Source organism: Triturus cristatus, chromosome 8 (assembly GCF_964204655.1).
Source record: "Triturus cristatus chromosome 8, aTriCri1.1, whole genome shotgun sequence".
In the NCBI taxonomy this organism is placed as follows: domain Eukaryota; kingdom Metazoa; phylum Chordata; class Amphibia; order Caudata; family Salamandridae; genus Triturus; species Triturus cristatus.
Genome location: NC_140591.1, coordinates 90992430 through 91007877, shown reverse-complemented (window position 1 = coordinate 91007877; position 15448 = coordinate 90992430). Strand labels below are relative to the sequence as shown.

Below are 15448 nucleotides of genomic sequence, written 5' to 3'. Positions count from 1 at the left end.
TCAGTGCTTGCCTTTCACCCTGGGAAACTCTCCCCTGCCTCTATGGCCAGGTTCATGCTCTACAAACACCACACACATGCATCAACCTCCAAGTAACTCAGCAACTCCCAGGGCCAGGGCTGGTTCCTGCTGCTGGTGTTCAGCGGCCTGTAGTAGGGTCAGGCTGCAGACTTGGACACAGGACAGACGCATTTACCCTTCTAGGGACACCGCAGGCGCCAGGCCCAGCACTTGGCATCGAGACGTGGGAACAAACCTCCTTCCAGGACAGAGACGCCGCTCCTGGGCGGAGATTTCTGCAGTCACGTTCAGGGAGTGAACCTGGACTTCCCTGGCACGCAGATGACTCTCCCAGCTCTCAAACCTTTAAAGGCATCCATTTCCCTTTAATCCCTATGGGACATCCCGCCTGTAAGCAAATCATGTGTTAAGAGACAGAGGGGCATATTCTCAAGCCCCCATTGCCACCACAACGCCCCTTTCAGTGACATTGTTGTGGCAATAGGGGCTTAGCCCTATTCACCAAGCAGCTTTAAGCCACATTAAGTGGCATAACGCAGCTTGACGCGGCTTAACACTGCCTTGTGAATAGGGCCCCCTTCACGCTGTTTTTAGCGTGAAAGGGGCGTGCAGTGGGTGTTGCGGTGGGCGTTCCACCACGACACCCATTGAGTTTGACGCTACCTCCTATTCTCAAGGGCAGCGCAAATAGGAGGTAGCGCCAAACTTAAGACCAGAAAAAATCTGGTCTTAAGGTGGCGAAACGAGGAGAAATGCTTTATTTCTCCTCTTTTTTGCTTTTTCCATGTGTGCTGCCTTGTGCAGCATACATGGAAAAAGCAACATGTCAAGATTTGTTTACGTACAGGAAGGTGACCCTTCCTGCACATAAACAAACATTTTTTGTAAATGCAGTTTTGTAACTTACATGTGTGCTGCATGAAGCAACACACATGTAAGTTACAAACTGGCATTTAAGGTTTCTTTATGTGCAGGAAGGGACACCTTCCTGTACATAAACAAACCTCCCTGCTTGCAGACACCCTTGCACTCTGATGCAAGGGTGCCTGCGTTGGCGCTAAGTTGTGAAACTTAGCGCCATCGCAGGGGGAAGGGGCAAGGGCCTTGCACTGTATCCTTGAGAATAGGGTGCAGCCTGGCGTTTCCAAAGTGGCGGAGAGAGCCGTTAAGCCAAGAAGGCTAATGCCTCTCTCCGCCACCTCCTTGAGAATATGGCCCAGAGAGGGACAGAGGTGCGCTTGGCAGTGATTGTTTGTGTGGAGTGGTCTGGACTTTCGGCAGCCATGTTGTCTCACAATCTGCCTTTCTTCTCTCCTCTGCTGCGTCTCAGATGTGTCCAATGCAGGTAAAACATCTTCTGCATCACTCATCATCTTCCAGGGGAGCGTTCGTTCTTTACGAAGGGGGATTGTTTCTTAAAAGAATCATTAATGTTTCATTTTTACATCACTACTCACTGGGTGATGGGTGCATGTCCAGGGAATCCCAAAATTCCTCCATCAGTAGTGTATCATGACCTATTCCTACACTCAATAATGTTAATTAATGGCATATTAAGCCTGCACGTCTAGTGTGTGTGTGCGTGTGTGCGCGTGCATGTGTGCATCTAGGCTGTTCTGTTCTTCAAAGTGGCGCTAACAGTGTGCATTAGAATGTTTAGGTTTTGTTTACCTTTCATGAATAAATTGTTGATACAAGAGCCAATGGTGAGGGTCGGAGGATTTATTTAATTCTCTGGCTACAGCATTTACCGGATAAATGTGGATTACTATATTTACCACATATCTTTGCCACATAAATTATTGAATTTGCAGATTTCACAAAGAAGGTTCTTTCTAGTCCAAACGCATGAAAATAATACTGCCAGAGAACGTGGCACATAATTTTTCCTTTTTTACAGCATACTTTAGATAATGTTGCCAGATAATTCCGTCCTCCATGCCACATAATCATGGTACATAGTAATCCTGACAACAGTAAAGCTCTGCAGAGTTGTTTGGGGGTGGTCATTACAGTTCCCTGATTTTCGTATGAGTAATAAAAGCACCAAAATATGTTAAGTATGTAGAAAAGGGGCACACATATCATATCTTTGACTGTTAAAATAGATGTCCAGTTACTTCTTTGATTTGGAACAAAAGTGCTAATAAACAGAGATAAACACACTCAATACTAGAGTGCAAAGTTGTTATTACTACGCTAGAGCAATACAAACTTCAGAAAAAACGAATTCTTGCCTCACAGATTCCATTCTGGAATCACGTTACAGAAGGAGAAAGGAACTGGGGCCATGCTCACAAGACCTTGTTGTCATGGTTTTGTCTCATTGCACAGATTTAACCCCTTGTGTTCTGCTTACCTGTAAACACCTTTGATTACAGCTACTGCACATGAAAAGAAAGCCTGGAATAAACCATTCATTCAGAGGCGTTGACTATAATATGTGTTATTTATTGCCACTGCTGGGGTGTGGGGGGTCTTGTGAGCAACAGCTGACACATTTGAGGCATCACCCTCCGTAAACTGAATAACGGTAATAATAGCATATTACACAACAACTTTAGGATAATTAGAATAATTACACATTTTAAAACAATTAGTGATTGGGCCTGGAAAGTATGAAATGTCAACATTGCTTTTAATAAGGAAAAAATGGAAAACAATCTGAAATGGTCAGTTTTAAATTTCACAATTGGGCCTTTCTCCTCCAGAAAAGACCATGTTGTGGTTGGTGGAGGAAACACCAAAGGAGATGAAAATATGACGATTCACATTTTGTTTTAGGAATGTAGCTGGCTTACAACTTGAATTGTACAAAGAGTTATCTCTCTTATCATGTTCACAGGCTAGAAGCTACTATTGATCCAGCGGTAATTTCACGGTAATTTCTCAATGCAAAACCTCATTTACTTCTAATTTACCGCTGTAAGGGTGTTGGACTCCTGCCACCGTGTATTACCTTCAGGAGACTTTACATAAACATGAAAAATCAAAAATGCAATTAATATTTAAGCCAATAAAGAGAGTTGTGAGTATTTTAAAGGGTTTTATTTTCTGGTTAAAAGTTAAAGTTCTCTGACCCTTTATTCATTAGTCAAATATCAATCGGGTGACAGAATTGAAAATAGGAAAATAGAATTAATACAGAACATATTACAGACTGAATACAAGGCATTCCATAAAGGAAGGGAATGAGGCATCAAATGTCAATCAGAATTTTTAAAGAGCTCAGGAAAATATAATTTAAGAGTGAGTTTTGCAAGGCTAATCAATAATTAATAATTGGCAAAAATCTCCCATAAAGAGTAATAAATGCATAAGACAAATAAATCTTTTCAAAATTAGCTAGTTAGTCAAAGCATAAACTTAGAGTTTTCTCATCTAAATCTAAACCTTTTCTATCAGCTGCACTCTCTGCCCTGGTCTGTTCAATCTGCCTCTCTGTGCCTCACAGAGAGAGACAGCCCGCTCTTCACAAGACCACAGAGGAATGTGATCTGCCTTGCCAAAAATATGACGTGCAAGGGCTCTCTGAATAGAATATGAGCAAGAACCCCCACCTCCCTCTGTCTCTCCTCGGACGCAATCTCCTCCCAGGATGCACCCGCGACGTTCACGTACCTAACCCATATGATGTCAGGTCTCATCTGCTCCCTCTCCTCCTATCTCTTCTAGTCCTAAAGCCCTAAACTGACACGCCCCCTATGGGGTCATTATTTATACTCTAATTCTTGGCTGACTACACTAATTATGTTGCAGTTTCAGTAGAAACTCGCACTGTGATTGGTTAGCCTAGGTGACATGAGGGTCTCACCATCCTGTTCTCATTGCAAATCCAACCCATACCAGTTCTGATAATAGGGGCTTAATGCTAAGAACAAAATACATAACATGTATCAGTAAGAACATTTCTTGCAACTAAGGGGCCGATTCCGATCCTGGAAAAACCGGGTACAAACTGTCGGTTGGAGCGTTTTCTCCGTCCGACTCGTACCCGGGAAAAAAACCCTACAAACTTGCAAGTACGATTCGTACGGAAACACCATTTCCGTACGAATCGGAAAAAAGACCGACCGACAGAAAAATACATACAAATGTGATCCGGGACACCGCGGACGTGACGTCCGGACGGAGTTTGGCAGCTTTTTACGTACCAGCAAGTACGATTCGTACCAACAGCACTCCCGACGGCAATATTTTTACGGCACACAAAAAGTGCCGGAAAAGCGAAGTATGCCGCGAAGCGTGAGGAAAAGGGGGCCCGGTACGCGCCGAACACCCCCCTAGCCCCCCCGTAAGTACGCGCCGGACCCCCAGCCCCCCCGCGGATGGACGCGCCGTACCCCCCCCGTATGTACGGAGCATACCCCCACCCCCGTATGTACGGAGCGTAACCCCACCCCCGTATGTACGGAGCGTACCCCCAGCCCCCCGTATGTACGGAGTGTACCCCCAGCCCCCCGTATGTACGGAGCGTACCCCCACCCCCATATGTACGGAGCGTACCCCCAGCCCCCCGTATGTACGGAGCGTACCCCCAGCCCCCCGTATGTACGGAGCGTACCCCCACCCCCGTATGTACGGAGCATACCCCCAGCCCCCCGTATGTACGGAGTGTACCCCCAGCCCCCCGTATGTACGGAGCGTACCCCCAGCCCCCGTATGTACGGAGCATACCCCCACCCCCGTATGTACGGTGCGGACCCCCAGCGCTACGGTAAAGATACTACAGCACAAGATGGCACTTCCTAACCACCCCTCACAACTATTAACATATGATAAGGGCATGGATAACAAATTCTCACTTTTATGAGTTACTGAGGGCAGTAAGCCACATACCCAACACTTTGTCGTATTGTAAGCAGCATGTGTCTGATGCAACGTTTGAATGAAGACATTATCTTTATAGGACTTTCTGTGTTCCTCCTTGTGGGGCGCCAGAGTAACAAAGGCTTGGGGGAACAGGCGTAGTGCCAATCAGAGCATGGGCAGGATATTTCTCCTCAAGAAAATACATCACCCCAAGTAGCAATATCAAAGAAATTAGGATAATTGCTATGAACACAACCTTGCTTCTAAAAGACCAGGTGGACCAAACGGGCACATTTTGCTCAGGACGTGGAGCTGCGAAAGGCTGCGAAAGGCTGCTCCTCCTCTTGAATGGGGTGACCAAAGGGGTACATGTATATATTTCTTTATTTACACAAGAACAACAGAAAAGTCTTACGCTTAGAGCCAAGCTGGAATAAAAGGAAAGCAAAAAGAAACCAAGACAGTATATTGTTCATTAGACGTAGGTGCTTTTGAGCAGCGGCGGTGGAGCTGCTCGTCCAGCTCGGATCCGGATCCCACGTTACAGGGCAAAACACATTCTCCTCGGAAACACTGCCCACTTGCCCTGTTCGATGACTGTCTGAGTAAAGCACCAATCCCTCTGTTCCTGAGCTATCGTTGGTACCACGGGCAAGGTACACACACTCTATTCTTCTGCAATGCAGTCCATCCCTACTAATCTGACTGTCCCTTTGGTGCACTGTTCCTCTTAAGGGGGCGCAAATTGTATCTCAACACTCCAGGCACAGCGTAGTCCGAGAACAAGGGGTCGGGCTCAAGGGGACCAAAGGGCAAAGGGGCAGACTCAGGCAAATTGGCAGATTGGGTCTCAATCACAGGTGAGCCAACAGACTGGGGCTCCTGGATGGCCTTAATTTCAGGTGGCACCGCTTCAGTCAGCTTTGCATTACTCTCCTCCTCCGTCGATGCCCACGTGAGCTGGGCGTCCAAAAATGGAATGAACCATGGCACTTGCTCCGTCTCACAGTCCCCAATCCCGTCCGCGACCCACTGATCATAGGGCCACTGGAAGGGGCACCCATTTCCAATGGGTGCTGTGTATCCAGTTCTTCCGACCGTCGACCTTTACTGCTGTCCTGGTGGCCAGAAGGACCTGGAGGGGTCCCTTCCAGCATGGCTCCAAGCTGCTCCTCTGGAAATTCCGGGCTAACACCCAGTCCCCAGGCTGTATTTCATGACCAGAATCCTCTGGAGGTTGCTGTAATGTCTCAGAAATCTGTTGGTGAATAGAACGCAGATTTTTGGTTAACTGGTAAAGATAATCTATAAGCAAGGGGTATTCTATCTCGGAAAACCTGCGTGGTCGCGGGACGCCCCAGACATTCGCCGGGCGTCCCTCGTATGGGGACAATCCTGTTCTAGAGTGGGCTGTGACTCTTGTAGACATTAATGCTAAGGATAAAGCATCAGGCCACTGCAATCCTGTGCTATCTTTGATCCTGGCCATTTTAAACTTCAGAGTACCATTGTACTTCTCAACTAAGCCTGCTGATTGGGGGTGCTTCGCTGCATGGAACTTTTGCCTAATGTGCAAACTGTCGTACACCAACTGGATAACGTTGGCATTGAAGTGGCTGCCGTTATCACTCCAAATCAAACGGGGCAAACCAAAATGCGGGAAGAACTCTTTCAAGAGTACCTTTGCCGTCGCCATGGCGGTGTTATCTTTAGTGGGGTAAGCCTCAACCCATTTACTGCACACACAGCCAACCACCAATACATATTTCAAGTTGTTGACCCGTTCCATTTCGATGTAATCCATCTGGAGAACCTCAAAGGGGAAGGAGGGTGGTGCAAAGCTGCCAACAGGAGTGGGGGTACCCTTTCCAGGATTATGCATTAAGCAAACCATGCAATACTTTACTAGGTGAGCTGCAACTTTGGGAATGTTGTAATTTCGCCATACAGTGTCCAAAAGCTTACAAATACCCTTTGTACTAATGTGTGCTGGCCCATGCGCCATGGTAACCTCAGAGAGGACATACACATCCGGCAGCATTCATCGCTGCTTCCCGGATTTGTCCGTCCAACACCCCTCCTCATCCAAATTAGCTGTGCTCTCCTGCCATATTGCTAATTCCTCAATTGTTGCCTCACTTTGGATTTCTTTCACATTCTCTAACGTATCCTCAAACATCCCATTCTCAGGCACCCATCTAGCTGGACCTGCCACAAATATCCTTTTCATTTCAGTCTGAGCTGTCTCCTTTGCTGTCTGATCCGCAAATGCATTCCCCCTCCCAACATCATCAGTTATTGCATTATGAGCACTGCACTTCACTCTTGCTAGTCTCTTAGGGAGTGTTAAGGCTGACAAAAGTCTGTGTATTAATGGCCATTCTGTATCCTCATGCCATGGGACGTTAGGACGCCCTCTCCGTCCAGAGTCGCCCACAATTATGAGCCAATCCAAACACGTACTGCCTGTCAGTATATATATATATTGACAACCAGTTCCTCACGCAACTCGCAGGCACGAAGAAGGGCCACCAACTCTGCAGCTTGTGCAGATTGATAGGAAACTGGTGATCTATCAACTACAGTGCATAAGGTGGTGATAGCATATGCTGCTGTTGTTGTGCCATCTGGTAATTTAAAACAAGAGCCATCGACATATAGCTCCGCTTGGGCTTCAGATGCGGGAACATCAGTCAGGTCTACCCATCCCTTCGTCTCTTCCTCCATGCGGTAGATGCAATCATGCAAGTCCACCTCCTCACTCTCAGAAGGAAGGGGTAGTAACGTGGCTGGGTTCAGAGTGGCACATCTTTTGATGGTGACATGTGGTGCAAACAGGGTCAACTCATAACCAGTCAGACGTGCACTGGTAAGGTGCTGTGTCTTTGTTCTGTTCACGAGTATGTCCACAGCATGCGGTACCATTACTGTGAGATCAGTATGAAGGACGAGCCCTGCCGATTGTCGGATAGAAATGGCACTGCCGCGGCCGCTCTCAGGCAGCTCTGGAGGACTCTGGCGACATTGTCTAGCAGAGCAGAGAAGTAAGCACACGACCTTTGCTTACCTCCAAAGGCCTGTGTTAAGACAGAGAGTGCGCAGCCAGCCGTTTCGTGTACATGCAACACGAACAGCTCCTGGTAATCTGGGGTGCCAAGCACAGGTGCAGAGCAAAGCGCTATCTTTAATTGCTCAAAAGCATGCTGACAATCATGCGTCCAGGGCAGGGGTTCATGCACATCTTTAGTGATTAGTTGCAGTAGGGGTTTTGTTAGTAAAGCAAAATTAGGGATCCAGTGGCGACAATACAAAGTGATGCCTATGAACTTTCGCACAGCCCACTGCGTCTTAGGGATGGGCATCTTAGTTATAGCAGCCACAAACTCAGGTGTTAGTGTCCTTCCCTCCTTTGACAGTGGGTGACCTAAGTAGGTCACCTCCTGTCGACAATATTGAAATTTAGAAAGGGACACTTTATGTCCATGGTGTGCCAAATGCCGCAGCAATTTAACTGTACTCTTTTTACAACCCTCTTCAGTGTCAGAGCCAATGAGAAGGTCGTCCACATACTGGAGCAATACGTTACCTGAGGGAAGAGCGAGGGAGTCCAATTGGGCTTTTAAGGCTTGACTGTATATACTGGGACTCTCAGTATAGCCCTTAGGAGCACGGCAGAATCTAAAACTCCTGCCAGCCAGGGAAAATCCCAAAAGATACCTGATTTCTGGATGTATGGGAATGCTGAAGAACGCATTCTTCAAGTCAATGACTGAGAAATATGTAGCAGTATGGGGAATCATTGTCAGAAGAGCAGTGATGTTGGGAACAACAGGGAACTGGGGAATTACTATTTTGTTCACCTCACGCAAATCAATCACAAAACAGTAGACATCAGGATGGTCATCGGGGAACCTGAAGGTATTTTTTTTAGGATGGGAAGAATATGGCTATTGCACACATTAGCATTCGTCTCCTCAACCACATCAGACGCAATCAAGTCCTGTATAATCTGCAGCAGCGCCCGTTCCACTGCCTGTGGTATCTTATACTGGGGAAGACGAGGCAGTACAACATTGTCCTTAACTCTGATGGAAACCGGAGGTATCTGCAACAGCCCTACGTCTAAGTCAACCGTAGCCCATAATGTCATGGGCACCTCCCTAAACTCAACAGGAAGAGGCTCATCTTTTGACAAACACTGCTTAGAATTCACCACATTGGGTCCAATGTAATATAGACGCCATACGAAGAGCACAAAATGGTCGCATGTAATTCTTCAACAGGTCCAAACCCATTAAGTTTTCTCCACAATTTGTTGTCAATTAGAAGGGCGAGTCTACACTAAAAGGACCAATAGTCAAAGCCAAAGGCTCGGAGATGGGGCTCACAACTGGTATGCCTGAGAAGCCTACCGAAACATTGTTTTGGCCAGACAGGGCTGCCCTGGGGACCAGTGAACAAGAAACAGAGGTATTCATTGCGCCTCTGTCAACCAAGAATTTCTTAGCTGAGCCCTGCAGACCAGGAGTGACATAGGGTCCTCGCTGGTCCACAGGGATCTGGATTGATCCCTCACCCTGTCCCTGGCTGTCCTAGCCGTCTTTAAGTCCTGTCACTTTGTCCAAGTCATAATCTTCATGGTATTACTGATGTCCCCTTGGATCATCTAAATAGTTCTGCTCGGACCGACCTCGTTGTTCTTTACTTTCCCTACTCCCGCCATATCCTACTGCTCCCCTACCTCTCCCTCGTGACCCCCATCCTCTCGAAGCCTCAACCCTTTGCAACAGTGTTGGACACTCAGTACCCCAATGTCCCTCCTTTTTACAGTATGTGCATTGATTCGGTCCCACAGGCATGTATTTTGGCTAGTGCGGGGAAACTGCCGGGCCGGACCAATTCCACGCCCTCTACCACTGCCCCCGGACACCTGCTGCATCAACACCTTCGTCTTCAAGTCCTTATTTTTCTTCTCTACCTTCTCCTTCTCTTCGTTCTCCCTGTGCTCATAATACTGAGCCATACTTAATATTACTGACGGGGAGGAGGTAGTCCAAGTGCTCTCCGAAGCCTGCAACCGAGTTGCGATCTCTGGAAGCAAGTTCGTAACAAACCTGTTAACAAACAATTGGATACCTCCCTCCATTGACAAATCCTGTCCGCTAAAATCCAAAAACAACCCTACAAACTTAGTGAAAAAATCAGATACACTTTCATGTTTCTTCTGGCGACATGCTGTCAACTGATCCCAGTCCACTCGTCTCGGTGGGATCAAGGAGTGCATATACATGATAATCTGGCCTGGCAAAGCTAGTATCTCAGCTTTAGGTTTCTCGCTAGGCATCCTTTCCTTATCCCATGCTGTAATCTCATTCCAACTGCCACCCAACTCCACTACGTTGTCCTGCGTATGCACCTTCCGCCAGATATCAACCGGCACCAGCAGACCGAAAAACATCTCAATATTGGTCAGCATCATCACCGTCGAGGACGCAGTCTCCGTCAGTTCTTTATAATAGGCAGTCGGATTCTTTCTAGGGTCGGGCAACTGGGTCTTAAGAGATAAAACCTCACTCCTTTTCCAAGGAGAATACACCCACTGTTTCTGAAAATGTCCCTCCACCCGTTGTCTGATGACTTAGTCATGCCCATTTCGCAGCTCCGGTATTTCAGGGTAATAAATGGGATGCACCTCCCTCATAGGAAACTGAGACACTGCAATCAAACTCTTTTGGATCAACCTGCCTCGGTACCCAATCAATTAATTAACATTACTAAAAACGTCATTAGGAGCCTTACCATTCGCGTACACACTATCCCGAATATCATAAATAATTAGAGGGGCAACACCATTGAAACACTGTTCCCATAGCCCAATCAAAGTAGCCGACATATGCTTAAGGACATGCTGCTGCACAAACGGCTCCTGGTCTTTCAGCACACTCCACTCTTCCTCCACACTGTAAATCGGACTCTGGGCCCACTTTGAGGCCTGATCAGCCACCATCTTCTTCTCTGTCAGACCGAATCAACGCTCGCCCCATCTGTTCTTTAGCAGCCTCTCGATCCCCACCACTCTCTCCTCTCAGTGGTGTCCCTGCGTACAGCGAGGGGGCGGAAAAGGAAGGTGGGGAGGACACACTCACAGATGTAACAGGAACCGGGAACACTAGTGTCTGCGGAGGGGGTGTAAGCGAGAGAGGTAGGGAGGAGCCTGGGATGACGGGCACAGCAGATCGGCCTACAATCGCTGTCGTCTCGGTCTTTGGAGCCAAAGAGGTAATGTGGGGTGCTCCATCTAAAATGGTGCCAGAGGCGGCAGCATGAGGAGTTGGTGGGACTGCTGTGTATACCCTTTGTGGGGCATAAAGGGGTGATGGCCGCACATCTAACAGATCCTCCAGAAAAGGATCGCCTTCTTCACGTGTAACATAAGACTTATCGCATTGCAGCCTAAACTTTCGATCAGCACATTCTATGCCTTTCTCTATCTTCTCCCTCTTGTACGCTATAGCCTTTTGCATTACTGTCTGCATCTTCCCTCTCCGGTCCTCCTTCTCCGCTCTTATCTGTCTTTGCTTAGCTTCCTTTTGCCATACCTGATGGTTGTCAAACATAGACTGCCTACCTCTTTTTGCAAACAATTTATCCTGCAGGAAATTCAACTTCTTTTCATCAAAGGTACCTGTCAAAGGCCACTGTAACTCGGCGTTGTCCCTTGTATATTTGTGCCATAGTGTACTAAACTTAATAGGGCCATGGCCATGTTTCACATACATGTCAAAATTCGGAGTGCCTTCTGGAGGCACAGGCTGGCTCTCCTCCAATCGAGCATCAGCAGAGCGACAACAGCATCCAAAACAGCAAAACTTGCTAAAACAGGGCATCTTCAAAAATACAGAGAGACAAATTCATTACTTGCATCCGACAAACAACCAAAATCCAACGATCAGTCCACAGACCGCACCAATTCTTCAAAATAGACTCCACCTCGCGAGTCTCAAACATTAACGAAACCCCAGGTGTTTTCAAGAAAAGCCAAATTACCAGGTCACCTGGCATAGTGTCCACACACACCCTGTATCTCCAAAACGGTCCGCAGACCTGTTAATTATGCAAACAAATCAAAGAAAAGAATCTCCAGACCACATCCAAAATTATTCAGCACGGCACCGTATTTACTAGGTATCAAGACAAACTCACCTGGTGAAGAAGTTATTCTCCACTGCCGACTCTTCGGACCAAACGGCCTCTTCCAAGGGTATCTAAAACCATTATCTGAAATAAGAATAAGTGTGGTGTGAGTAGCCAGACTGAGGGGGTATTATTCTTTTCTGGTTGATTAACCCTTGATGTATTTGATGTGTATGGACCACACCACTCACAAAATACCTCTATTGTATTGTATTACAGTTGCATTAATATAGTGCTTATGTCCATGACGAGGTGCTTTATACTTTAACCATTGGAGATTTGTTTTGCAAGATATGGTTTGGTACTACGTAAGTTGGTGTGGACAACCAGGGGCACCCTCTTTTATTACAGGTACATGTTATTTATTCAGACATGAGTACCCACCAAATCTCAAAGGTGCATAAAGCCAGGAGCAGAGACTCCTGGGGATAAGCTCTTGTAGATTATTAAAGGTCAGCTATGACTGTTGACACTTCCTATTGGTGGGGCTGGGGCAGTGTTTCCATTGTTTGAGCTTAGGGTGCAGCCATGTCTGGAGTAGGACTTCCTGCCGTCCTCTCTCAGCCCCTCTGTCAGTGTGGAGCTGTGAGGTTGTACATGTGCTCTTTGCTGTGGGGACGTGTGTCTGTCTGCCCATGTTTGTGACCTGCCAACCACAAGCATGGATCTTGTCATGGCCTCCCAAGGTTGATAGACAGTAGTAATGAATTGCTTAATACTACACCTCAGCACTACTCAGACAGGTGTTTGGAGTTTTTTACTTCACTGTTATACCTTTACCCCATGTACATTTTCATCACAATTGACTTGTTTTCTGTTGCAGATTTTGGAATTTTCCGCAGGATTGCTGCAGTTTTGTACACGGACTGTATACAGCAGTGCAGTCGTCCCATGTATATGGTAGGTGAGACTCTGGACATGGTAGGTGAGACCCTGGACATGGTAGGTGACACCCAAGACATGGTAGGTGAGACCCCAGTTATGGTAGGTGAGACCCCAGTTATGGTAGGTGACACCCTGGACATGATAGGTGACACCCAAGACATGATAGGTGAGACCCCGGTTATGGTAGGTGAGACCCCGGTTATGGTAGGTGACACCCTGGACATGGTAGGTGACACCCCGTACATGGTAGGCGACACCCTGGAAATGGTAGGTGACACCCCGGACATGGTAGGGGCACCCCAGGTATGGTAGGTGACACCCTGGACATGGTAGCTGACACCCCGGAGATTGTAGGGGATACCCTGGATATGGTAGGGGACACCTTGGATATGGTAGGTGACACCCCGAATATGGTAGGGGACACCTTGCATATGGTAGGGGACACTGTATATATGGTAGGGGAAACCTTGGAAATGGTAGGTGATACCCCGCAAATGGTATGGAACACGCCAGATATGTTAGGGGGCACATTGTATATGGTAGGGGACCTTTTTGACGTGGCAGGTGACACTCTAGACATGGTAAAGGACACCCCGGATATGGTAGGTGACATCCTGGACATGGTAGGGGACACCCCGGATAAGGTAGGTGACACCCCGGACATGATAGGGGATACCCCGTATATGGTAGGTGACACACCGGACATGGTAGAGGACACCCCAGATAAGGTAGGTGACACCTTGGACATGATAGGGGATACCCCGTATATGATAGGTGACACACCGGACATGGTAGCGGACACCCCAGATATGGTAGGTGACACCTTGGACTTGGTAGGTGACACCCCAGACATGGTACAGGATACCCCAGACATAGTAGGTGACACATCGGACATGCTAGGTGACACCCCGTGCATGCTAGGGGACACCCTGAACATGGTAGGAGACACCATGGATATGGTAGGTGAGACCCCAGACATGATAGGTGAGACCCTAGACATCCAGACATGGAAGGTGACACCCCAGACATGCTAGGTGACAGCCAGGTGTAATGCAGCCTGACTCAGAATGCTTAGAGAGAGTACAGACATAGCTGTTTTTGGAAGGTTTACATGCAGGACTTAAGATGTCTAATGGCCTCTGCAGATGTGCAGACACCAAACATGATAGTCTTGCAGTGGCATCGCCTGAGCTGCCCATTTGGCAACTGTCTTCACTGAAATTTGTGGTTGAGCATCCCTGCAGGGAGGGATGTCCGTGTGAGAGGAGGCAATGGGGCAGCTGCCACACTGTACACACGAGGCACCCTCAAGCGTGGACATTAAAAGAAGGCTCGAACAGCATAGGCCCTTTTCATTGCAAGTCAACATGACTTTCAGATTGGAATGGAACGCATTGGGGAAAACACCAGTAAGACACTATTTTTTGTTTTATGTAATAATTAGTTAAAATACACTTCCATGCACCGAATGTGATTTTATAAGGCATCTTTACCATAGCAATGCATAGTTTAATTGTCAATAATTATCAATACACTGAATCTTGACTTCCTCAACAGAGTACTTATGCGGTCAAATTAATTATTTTGTCTTATCTCAAATATCACAAAAATAAAAACTATTACATTTTTCCATTCTGCCCCACTATAATTTGGACGTTTATGTCATAGGGCTCACACCTTTCCAGTTCCTGTTTCATTCCCATGTTTCATACTCATGCTTCATCTGATGGAAGAGAGGTAATTGCTGCATGGCACTTTTCCATATAATGTGGTCATGTTCATATGAAGATAAGGAAACATCTAGTCCAACAGAGAATAAATGTGATACATCTTGAAAAACACCCTGCATCCAATAAGTAGAATGAGGGACTGACATTTATTTGATAAGATTAAAAATGTCACAGAGGAAAAAGCCAAGATCGCACTGCAAACACCCAAGCATTTCCAGCCTGGATTTTATAATGTTTCACAATGTTTGAGGAGAACCAGGTAGCTACCTGACAGCTGTCCACCTTCAGCACTCCCAAAACCTCTGCACGGGATGGTAACATCCCCTGGTGACTGTTGCTGAACAGTGGATGGTAAGAAAACCTCATTCCTATGTAATGGAGTCATTGTCACCACCAGAGCCAGACTGAAGCCTGAACCTCAACACGAACAAGACAGAGGTACTGATTTTTGGAAACAAAAACTCCCCATGGAATGCCTCCTGGTGGCCCTCAGAACTCGGACCTGCTCCTGCCCCCACTGACCACGCTAGGAACCTAGGCATCATTCTGGACAACAAGCTAACCATGACGACGCAGGTCAACTCCATCTCCTCCTACTTCTTCATCCTCTGCATACTTCGTAAAATATTCAAATGGCTACCTCAAAGCTCAAGACGCACCATCACCTAGGCACTCACCTCCAGCCGACTGGACCATGGCAACGCTCTCCACGCAGGGATTGCAGCTCACCTCCTCTGTCGATGAGAGACCATACAGAACGCCAAAACCAGACTCGTCCTGGATCTTTCTAGATAAACCCACATCAG

At 47.1% G+C, this 15448-nt stretch overlaps 1 protein-coding gene across 2 annotated transcripts in view; it reads left to right on the top strand.

The window, feature by feature from the left end:
• SIDT1 (SID1 transmembrane family member 1) overlaps positions 1-15448 on the top strand; it is a 588249-nt gene that overhangs the window by 533810 nt on the left and 38991 nt on the right. For both annotated transcript variants that reach the window (XM_085621093.1, XM_085621092.1), the window contains exon 20: positions 12851-12927. In XM_085621093.1, the coding sequence (XP_085477219.1) occupies positions 12851-12927 (77 nt within the window). The remainder of the gene's footprint in view (positions 1-12850; positions 12928-15448) is intronic.